Below are 10,949 nucleotides of genomic sequence, written 5' to 3' on the forward strand. Positions count from 1 at the left end.
ACGATTTTGGCCCATTTAACGTCAGAATTCGGACTTTTGGTAAACTACAAAGTTGTAGCCCTTTAAGTTAACTTTCCAGCCCAACTTGAATCATCTCGATTGGATATCTGAGCCCAAAGTTATGCTGAAAATACTAACTGATGTGCAGGCTGGAATCCTAATCCGAATTGGACTTGGATTTTGTACAAAATTCCTTTGATTCCTTGCTCTTCTCATTCCTTCAAAGCACAAATGAATAGATAAATATAAATAAAAAAATCAAATCAAATCAAAAGAAATAAAGGAAAACTAACAATTTTAATAAATAAGAGGATAATAAAAATCATGTAAAAATTACACTTATCAGAATTTAGCATAAATTCGGCAGAAAAAAGTGGGTCGGATGCTAAGGATATCAGAAGGAGATGGAAGCTACGTGAGGGAGTTTCAAAACATGCATCTAGAAGCAAAGAAGAAAGGTTTCGGTCGACTTTTTCATTCTTCCAGACTCTTTGAAGATCTTAAATAAATGTCATTTCCCATTTTCAATAAATTTTCTACTTTCACCCTTCCATTAAACACAGAAAAGAGAGAGGCGCAAAAATGACTACAAAAGGCAGAAACAAGAATCAGGCAAACATAGCAACTACGTACAGGTACAACTCATATATCATAAACCCAGTCTCAACAAAAGTTCTGAGCGTCGGATGCATCTTTTTGCCACTTGAGCTGCCTATTTTTCTCAAAGTGGTTCATGATTTGTTGTGCACGGTTCACCAAAAGTTCATCAAGCACGTGGAAGGGTGAAACCATAAACATGTGAGTTCAAGATCAAGACAAAGTGATCAAAAACCATAAACATCTTTCCCAAACAATATGCACTACAAAGCTTCAACAAGTAAATTGCAATAAATAAGCTCATCCAAGCTAAAAAAGGTACAAAGACATGTTATTTGAAAATAAATTGACCAACCTTGTTTTCAAAACCAAGAAAATAAATACAAAACACAATTTGCTTCCCTTTTTCCCCCTTTTAAAAAAAAAAAAAGAAAAAAAAAGAAAAAAAAAGAAAGAAACAAAAACAGTCATAGAATGAAATGCATGAATGTTATGCAATACAAATCCTAGAAACAAAAAAAACAAAAACCAAAGAACAATGGTCACAAAGAGTAGAGCAATGAAGCACAAAGACCATGTCAGAAAGACTCAATTAGGTTAACCCCTTTGCATCCAAAACTTTTTAGATGCACCTCGAGCATTGGAGTTCTTATTCATATTAGAGTGATTTCCAACTCTAGGATTGGAATAAAGGTTAAGAGCCTTTACTAATTCACCAATAAGTACCATAGGATCTTGTACTTAAGGCACAAACACTTTTGGCTTATTTGCTCGCTTAACAGCTTGCAACTTGAAACAATTTGGATGAATGTGCCCAGACTTTCCACAAAAATGACAAACCCAAGCTGGCTTACCATGCAACTTGTCCTTAGAAAGGGTAGACTCCTTATGTTTAGACTATTTCAGATCAACCCTAATCTTCCTAAGAGATGTGACCTCGACATGTTTAACAGTCTCACTCATAACCTCGCTCATAGAGGATTCAAAGGAAGAAGAAGGAACAAAGTTTGTGGAATTGGGTGCAGACACAGAGATGCTTTGTATAAAACCTAATCCAGATTTCTCAGAAGGAAACTTTTAAACTCTCAGCATATGATCAAGTTTGGAACTGGTAGATCTATTAGTTTGTTCTCTAGCAATAGATAGTTCAAGTTCCAAGTTTTTAACGCTATCAAGCAAAAGCATATTCTAAGTTTTCACATTGTTCAAAAGTTCATTAGCATCAAACAATTTCTCAAGCAGGTTTTTCTTATCAAGCTCAAGAGATGCAATTTTCTTCAAGCCAAGATCAACATTCATAGCATCCTTTGCAGCAACTTTGCAAATTTTATTGTAGGTTTCTTGAAGATCTGCATCCTCAGAGAGTTCCTCATCAGAAGGATTCTCTTCAATAGACACGCTTTTATTGACTATAGCTGTAGCAGTGAAAGCAATATAGTTTCCATCCTCATCAGAACCAAACTCATCATCGGAAACTTCATTATCATTAAGGGTTACAGCCATAGCCTTATCCTTAGACTTCAAGTATGTAGGACATTTAGATTTCATATGACCATACCCTTAACATCCAAAACATTGAGGACCCAAAGAATTATTAGAAGATTGACCTACTTTTTCTCTAGGTTTTTCAGTGTTGTTAACCTTAGTGGGACCATTCTTCCTAAAATTTCTAGGTTCAGCAGTGTTCTTATCTCTTGCCCTTCTGTTGTTGTTTCTAAGGAAATTCCTAAAGTTCTTGACAAGGTAAGCAATCTCTGTAGCAGAGAGCTCATCATCAAATCCACCAACATCAACATCATCAACTGAGTTAAGAACCATTGATTTGGATTTGCTAGTTTTGGGTAGTTCCAACTCATAGGACTAAAAAGATCCTACAAGTTCATCAACAGAGATGGAGTCCACATCCTTGCTCTCAGTGATGGCAGTCACTTTAGGTCTAAAATCTTCAGTTAAAGATCTAAGAATATTACTAACAATTTTAGGTTGATTATAGATTTCACCCAAGTTGTATGTAGAATTAACAATGTCATTAAGTTTAGCATACAATTCATTAAATGATTCATCATTAGACATCCTAATGCTTTCAAATCTAGATGTTAATTGTTGCAACTTATTAATTTTGACAGCCTTTGTGCCTTCGTGCACAGCCTGGAGGATATTCTAAGCAGTGTGAGCAACCTCAACATTAGAGATTCTCTTAAATTCCTCCATAGAAACAGCGTTAAAGATAGCATCCATAGCTTTGCTATTGAACGCGATTGCTTCTTTTTGAGAAGTTTGCCACTCACCAATAGGAGTAATGAGCTTCTCTCATTTATATTCAACGAAGTTCTAGACTCTCTCATCAATTGGTTTCAGGAATGCTTTCATCCTTACTTTCCAATAAGTATAATTATTCCCATCAAAGTGAGGTGGAATAACAAGAGAGTGTCCGTGTTCCATGACAATAGGGGTCAAGGATCAGCTTAGAGATCAAAATATCTACAACAAGAGAGTCACCTGCTCTGATACCACTTGTTTGTTATTTAGACCCCTTAAAATACAATTGGATTAACCTAGTTAATAAGCCAAATTATTACTTAATCCAAATTCCAGATCTAGGTAAACACAATCATATAATCATATCAATGTAAAGTGCAGAGTATAAAGAACACAAAGATATGATGACCTAGAAAAACCAAATCGGTAAAAAACCTAGGGAGGATTTAATCTAGCTATCCTTAAGGTAAACTGAATCCACTATGAAAGAATCAAAATTTATACAATAGCGACTTAGACTACTAACATCCTATTACTACCTCATATAGAAAACTTACTAATATGACCATGTGCAAGCTTCGAGACCACGAACTCCTTCTTTCTTGGATTTTCTAGCAAGTACAAGCATACCTGCTTCTATATCTTTAAGCTCTTTAGTGCAGCAACTGAATGATCATCAAGCTCTCAAGGAAATCTTCTTGATAATCCTAAGCATGTGTGAAGGTAACCACCTCTTAGATCTCACAAAAGATTCACACACACACACATCAAATAAAGCAACCTTAAAAACGTAGCTAGAGTTTCTCTTTTATACCTAGGACAAAACATAAAACCCTACACATCATATGGGCTTAGGGCTGAGTTGGAAATTTTGCAGAAAAAACATTCTACTCGACTTTCGATCGATCGAGCCAGTCAGAATTGCACACTCAATTCTACAGTTAACTCGATTCCAACTTTACATAAAAGACATACTTTGAGCAAGTCTAAAACAAGACTAACAACCTGTTTTGATCATAGTTTGCCAAAAAACAAATTAGATTTCTAATACATTAGTTCCTAAGTACTTAGAACCTAACAATTACAATTGTCATCTCAATATTTGTAACCCTTATCATCTTCCTTATCTACTTCATGTAAATTAATAGGCTCTCTCTCATGAGGTTCTAAGTGTAAATTTGATTGTGCGGTGAGGTTCTGTGTTTACTGTTTAGTAACTAATGATTAATTACCATACACCAATTCGTCCTTATTTAGAAAGCAACACATTCAATTCAGCAAAAATCAAGGGTTTGAAAAAGAGATTTACTGTAAATTCAAGATCTAAGAAGTGATCATTGATTCATTACCAAACATAGAGAAACAGAGAAAGTATTCTTACAATTACAATTACAATTACAAAGAGCCACCAAACGAAATGATTTGCATAGATATACAAACAAAATATTCGAAAATTAAAAGTATAAAGAAACCGAGCTTACCAATTATCATCATCATCATCATCATCATTGCTTGCTATCGTAATCAACGATCTTGGAGTCGGTGACTGATCTAGAGTGTTGCACTATGGACCATTCGATGGAGTTGATCCAATCCTCATTCTCCTTCTTGAAATTGGTGATGAAGTACATGGTATCGGATTGGGTGGAGAGTTCAAAAGCGTACTATCTGTTGAGGATGTGTTCAGCACCCTTGACTGTGAGGCAAGTGGCCAAGGGGATGACGCCACGTAGCTTAGAGATACGGGTGACAGTTAAGTCTTTGGACCAACAGCTTGCCTTGCTTCAACACGAACCAGCGGCGATGCCAAGTTTTGAAGTACTTGCCTTGCTTGGTTAGCCACCCAGTGCGTTCTGGGTTGGCTAGTTCTCCACGCCATTGTAGTTGTTAGGCTGCTCTGCCTGGCCTGTCGTGGCCCGCCATAGGCTCGCCATCAGAACTTCTTTTTTGGAGGAGCATTGAGTGGTTGGTGGGGAGAGTGAAATGGAAAGTATATAATATATATATATATATATATATAGTTTTTTCATCCCTTTTATTTTCTTTTGTTGGGAGAATTTGTAAATGTGGCCATAAATTTTGTGTGTTTATGAACTAACCCAATGATTTCATGATATTTTCATAGACTAGGGCCCATTTGGATTGAGGGGGGAGGGAGGTAGAGTAAAGGAGAATAGAGGTAGAGTTAACTGAAAATAGGCTAATTTTGGGACAACTCTACTCTACTCTACTCTACTCCCCTTCAATCCAAATGGACCATAATGCATCATGGATTTGTTTTTTTCGATATGAAGTAAATAGAATTGGCACAAGAGAAATGAGAGGATAAAGTTTTACTCTAAATCAGATTAAAGGAATCTCCTTTTAACTTCTTAATGGCAACTTATAAAATTATTCACTTGCAATTTTTTTAACAAGTTGTATAATTTATTAAATAGATTACATGACTAATGGTTTGTTTGGATTCAAAGGAGGGAGGAAAGGAGAGTAGAATAGAGTAAATTTGGCCTAAAATTAACATATTTTCAGCCAATTTTACTCTACTCTCCTTCACTCTCCCTCCTTCCCCCCTCAATCCAAATGAGGCCTAAAAGTATATGTTGGTGATTATAAGTCGAGAGTCATTCACTTATTCCACACCTAGAAAACATGATTCTCTTTATTAATCTTTTCACTTTGTTCTTGTCCTTCCATCTTGTTCAAATGCCTTATTAATAATAATGCTTAGATATTCATAGAAAAAAAAGAAAAGAAAAAAAATAGAATGGAAATTACATGAACCTCCTTGGCAATAAAGAAACTACAATAACCAATAATATTTTGTGGAAATGACAATATCCTCCTTGAATTTTGTGATAAACGTAAGATATATGACGAAATCCAATGTTGCTCGAGTTATCGTATTTTTGTAGACTAACATGCATTGGGTTCAGCAAAAATGTTCCTAATTTGTCGTTAGCTTATTGATGAAATCTTCATTTGTCCCTTTACTTGTCCAAATTATATGATTTAATTTACCCAACAAATTTTGTTGTTGTTGTTGTTGAAATAGTTATAATATGTAGCTAATCTCGCAGTTCAAATTCTTTATCCTTTAAAAAATTTAAGGGCAAATAAGAGATTTAATAGCATATGTTATTCTTCTCATAAAGTTTAAGGGAGATTATGATTCTATATAAGGGACCACTCCAAAAAAAAAAAAAAAAAAAAACTTATGTTAAAGAACTAAGAACCTAAGAAGTCATACATTGATCCTTCAGACAAAGGAGATTAAACAAGAACGCCACATACAAATGCCAAATCTTTACTCAACAAGGATAACAAGTAGATTCCACTGATCTCTTCAAATAGCTTATTGCACCTAGAATTTAAGTAAAAACTTAGTTATGTTCTATGATTGTAAATAAATATCATGATACCACAAACAATAACTCGTTTTGCATGGGGTCATTAAAAACTAAATGAAAATTATAGTACCCTTATCTAGGCTCTTGGTTTAAATAGTCAAAACTTCTAGTGAGAACAGTGAAATCAATTGAACAATCATGATTATCAAACAAAAAAGTTTTTTTTTTAAAAAAAAAAAAAAAAAAAACTTAATAGAAAAATTTACGCTTGTGTTTAGGGAAAATTAATTGGAACAAAGAAAGAAAACATACGTCTAAAAAAAACACATAATGACTGGTAATTATTTTATGAGATAATTGTTATGCGATATTCTACTTAGCAAATTCAAAATTGAAATATAGCATTACCTCAACTTGGATTCTACTAGATAAGTCCACCTCAGCGGTTCTTGGAACCAAGAAAAGCATTTTTAATCAAATGTATTTCTCTAGTAACTTCCTCCATATTCATTCTTTCTTTTGGCGACTCCATTGAACAAGCAAGTCCAATTTCAAGGACTGAGACTAAGCACTTATGCACACTGGCATCAATTTGGCACAGGTTCACAATATCAAGAGTTTCTTCATCTGTTTGAATTTCATTTTCGTTGTTATATTCTCTAGCCAATGTTGATGTTTGTGTTTCTTCAACTTCTCTTGGTAGAAGGATTGGGTCTACAATTTGAACAAGCCTTTCTGGCAATGCCATTTTAGCAAAATTATGGAGATTGAGACCATCTTTAAACATTTCATCAGTGGGTCTCTTCCTTAAGAACATCTCTAGTAGAAATATCCCGTAGCTATACACGTCCCCCTTTGTTGAAGCCTCACCGCCCATGCCATACTCTACACATTATGTTATGTAAGGAGATTTTGCAGTTCTTGTTTATAATGAGATTTGGGATTTAAGGAGAGTGCAAATTCATTTGATTCATAAAAAAAAAATGAAGGTAGAAACAAATTGAACAGAAGGAAAAACATAATGATAGATACCATGATTACAAAATTTCAAGTTAAGAAAATGGTAATATGTCCATTAGAATAAAACTTTTGGGGTCTAGTAGAAGGAGGTAATATTAATGGTTTAGATGTAGTAGTAAAGGAAATATGATCAATGGTTAGGATTAGGATAATCTAATCAAGTTAATTTTTAAATGGTATGGTCATACAATCATATTGGACTCATTAGATACTGGCCTTCCTAAATGCCTTGGGCCCTTGGTTCCAAGGTCCACCCATATATGTTAAAAAAAATCATGTCCTATATTATTATCCATTACTTGAATGTTTGTTCATTGAAAACTTGTTTAGATGAATAAAATACACAAAATTGTGGCATAGATCTGGTTTGAGGGCAACTACACCATATTTGATATAGCCGATTGACGAGCTATTATCACAAAGACGTAATGTTCAGGAAATAAATGCTAAAAAAAACAAAGTAAATGCATAGTCAATGACATTTGTTGACCAATTTAAATCATGTTTAAAGCTTTTCATACTTTGAGTTTATTTAAAAAATAAATTTAGTTTGTGTATTCGTGTTTCCATGTTCCATTTGAGAAAGAGAATCTTGTGTTGATAGTAAGGCAATTGTAAAAGTAAAAATAAAAAATTAATATTTTTCAAACAATTAATTTAACTATATCTATTAGGATATTTTAGAATTTATACACAATTGGAAAGGCATTACCTGGAGCGGCATAGCCAATGGATCCCTTTATCCCAATTGTACTAGATTGCTTTTGAGAAGAATCATCAATGGTTGGGAGGAGTCTTGCTAAGCCAAAATCGCTTACATGAGCAACCATATCATCATCAAGAAGAATATTGCTTGGCTTTAAATCACAATGAATGATTGGTTGTGCAGAATGATTGTGAAGATAATATATTGCAGAAGCCACATCAATTGCAATATTTAGTCTTTGAAGAAGGCTTAAGTTACTTGATTGATTTTCGTTGTCTCTCTTGTGATGTAGCCAAATATCTAAGCTCCCATTTGTCATGAATTCAAAGACTAGTGCTTTGAATTGATTCCCATTGTAATCCATGCTAGAGCAACATGTTAATATCTTGACAAGATTCCGATGCCGAATGTTTCGTAATGCATTGCATTCAGCCATGAAACTTTTAGAAGCTCTCTTGTGTTGAAGGTTAAGGACCTTTATAGCAACTAGTCTTTCCTCCTAATCAAGAGCTCCTTTATATACAACACCAAAACTACCATATCCAATTAGATTATTTGGAGAGAATCCACAAGTTGCCTGATAAAGTTCTTTGTATGAAACCTTCGGGAGGAGGCCTATTGTTGAAACCATAGAAGGAGATTTCTTTTTTGATTTTTTCATCCAATAAAGAAAAATAAAGGATGAAAACAAAAAGAAAAATATAACAATGGAAACAACAACAATTGCTAGTTTGAAGCTAGTGAATTTTCGTGGTTTCAAGACGCTTATAGGGCATTTTAGCAATTGCAATTTTGATACACCACCACAAAGTTTAGTATTTCCAATCAATGATATGACACTTGTGTTTTTGAAAACGCCTTCGGTTGGTACCTCACCCTCAAAATTATTGAATGAAATATTCAGATATTCAAGAAAAAGAAGCTTCTCTATACCCTTTGGAATGGATCCTGATAAGTTATTTTGTGAAACATCTAGATGTTGGAGGCCTTTCAAAGAAGCAATAGATGATGGTAGTGATCCTTCAAAAGAATTCCCTTGCAAGTAAAGGTATTCCAAGATCAAACAATTTCCTATAGATGTAGGAATTTCACCGGATAAATTATTGTTAGAGACATCTAGTTCGTAAACATTTTTCAGATTACCTACTTCAAATGGTAATTTGCCTGTAAAAGAGTTGTATGACAAATCGAGGGACACTATTAGATGGGAAGAAGGACCAATAAGCTGTTGGGGAATGGATCCATTTAGGTTATTTAGGGAAATGTTTAAGAATTGCAGATTTTGACAGTTTACAATTGTTGGAGGTATGGTTCCTTCGAATTTGTTTTCACCTAATTCAAGTGCGAACAACTGAGTAAGGTTGCCTATGGAGGCTGGTATTTCTCCTGACAATTTGTTTTCGTTTACACCCAATATTTGCATCTTTTGAAACTTCCCGAAAGTAGTAGGAATGATGCCTGTGAAGTGATTATTATATATGGTCAAGACAATTAAGTTGACAAGATTCTCTAATGATGCAGGAAGAATTCCAGATATTTCATTTTCTCCAAGATATAAATTAGTGAGTTGGGTGGACAAGTTGGATATTGAATTGGGCAAAACACCTTCAAATTGGTTTGTATTTAAAACCAACATGTGAAGTCTGCTACAGTTTGTTAAAGATGTTAAGAAATGGAAGTCCCTTCCCAGGTAATTTCTACTCAACCGTAGCCCATAAAGATCCAAAAGATTTCCCAAATTAGTTGGAACTGATCCTACAAAATTGTTATCACCTAAATCAATGTATTGAAGCTGAGTTGCGTTGAATAATGAAGTAGGGATTGGCCCAGAGAAATCATTTTCAGCAACTAGAAGATATTGGAGATTAGGAAGATTGAGGCCTATGTTAAGTGGAAGTGTGCCAATAAGTTGGTTGACTGGAGCTGACAAGATTTGGAGAGATGACATATTGTAAAGAGAGGAAGGTATTGTACCTGAAAATTTATTTATCCCAATTGCGAATCGTATTAAGCCTTTTAATTGGCCTATGACATTTGGAATAGTTCCCACCAAATTATTGTACGATGCAGAGAAATATTTGAGTGACGAAAGATTTCCAAAATATGGTGGAATACCTCCAGTTAGATTGTTTCCTGAAAGTTGAAGTGTTTCAAGCTTCATCAAAGAGCCTAGCTTAGCTGGAATCTTCCCTTTAAGGTTGTTCATAATAAGATTTATGAACTTGAGATTGGAGCAGTTGGACAAGCTAGATGGAATTTCCCCTTCCAACGTGTTATTGTTGAGATTGAGCTGTTGTAGTCGGTATAATTGACCGACTTCTTGTGGAATTTTGCCATAGAAGCTGTTATTTTGGAGGTTGATCAACCTAAGAAAGGTGATGTTTCCAATATCAGGTGATATGGATCCACGTAACTTATGGCCCTCTAGGTTCAAGGCCATGACTCTTTGGTGTCGATGGCCGCATGTGATTCCATGCCAGTTGCAGAAGTTCATAGAATCATTCCATGAACTCAATATGTTAAAGGGATCATGAGGTACAGATTCTTTGAATTTGAGCAAAGCCAAAAGATCAGTCTCGTTTGTTGGAGCAATGGTTGTAATGGTGGTCTGCAAGCAAAGTAGGCATGTGGAGAAGAGAAGAATCACATGAAGGTATATAGAACTAGATGATGCACACAAATTGGTTTGCTGAAGCGTCATTTGGTTTGGAGGAGAAGGAAGCTGGTGACTATGTGAAATGGAGGCTGATGAATGCATTGGGGTCAAGGGCGAAATATGCACTCATATTGAAATCGTACTCCACTAAATAGGTTAGCTTATAGTCTCGTACTAATAAAAATTCTGTATACCCCACAAATCATAATAACATGACTTTCTTTTTTTCTTTATAAAGTAACTAAGATTTAAAATAAAATAAAAATCAGATACATCTCCTACTGCCATATAATTTGATGAAATATAAAAATCAAAAATTAAATGGCTTTTCCACCATTTTCCCCCGTTCCCATACCTTTCTTTG

The 10,949-nt window shown here is 34.6% G+C and overlaps 1 protein-coding gene and 1 pseudogene across 2 annotated transcripts; both read right to left on the bottom strand.

The window, feature by feature from the left end:
* Window positions 1–7: 7 nt before the first annotated feature.
* On the bottom strand, window positions 8–6,240 carry LOC136065543 (pleckstrin homology domain-containing protein 1-like; annotated as a pseudogene).
* A 241-nt stretch (window positions 6,241–6,481) lies between these two features.
* LOC112032983 (probable LRR receptor-like serine/threonine-protein kinase At3g47570) lies at window positions 6,482–10,679 on the bottom strand. 2 transcript variants are annotated; one of them, XR_010627164.1, is made up of 2 exons: window positions 7,936–10,679; window positions 6,482–7,088 (listed from the first exon to the last, which is right to left on the bottom strand). XR_010627164.1 is itself a non-coding variant. In XM_065768876.1 (2 exons), exons 1-2 carry the CDS (start codon window positions 8,363–8,365, stop codon window positions 6,643–6,645), a joined length of 876 nt encoding a protein of 291 aa, XP_065624948.1. In that variant the 5' UTR covers window positions 8,366–8,433; the 3' UTR covers window positions 6,499–6,642. The 2 variants fall into 2 exon arrangements, 1 of the variants encoding a protein (XP_065624948.1); XM_065768876.1 differs by having other exon boundaries at window positions 6,499–7,088; window positions 7,936–8,433.
* Between the last annotated feature and the right edge of the window lie 270 nt (window positions 10,680–10,949).

Source organism: Quercus suber, unplaced genomic scaffold (genome assembly GCF_002906115.3).
Source record: "Quercus suber isolate HL8 unplaced genomic scaffold, Cork oak 2.0 scaffold_1013, whole genome shotgun sequence".
NCBI lineage: Eukaryota > Viridiplantae > Streptophyta > Magnoliopsida > Fagales > Fagaceae > Quercus > Quercus suber.

Excerpts from the sequence above, each read along its gene's own strand:
- LOC112032983 (XM_065768876.1), bottom strand. The coding sequence starts at position 8,365 with ATGGCTGAATGCAATGCATTACGAAACATTCGGCATCGGAATCTTGTC. Across the intron at positions 7,089-7,935 it reads CATTGGCTATGCCGCTCCAG|AGTATGGCATGGGCGGTGAG; the intron begins GTAATGCCTTTC and ends CATAATGTGTAG.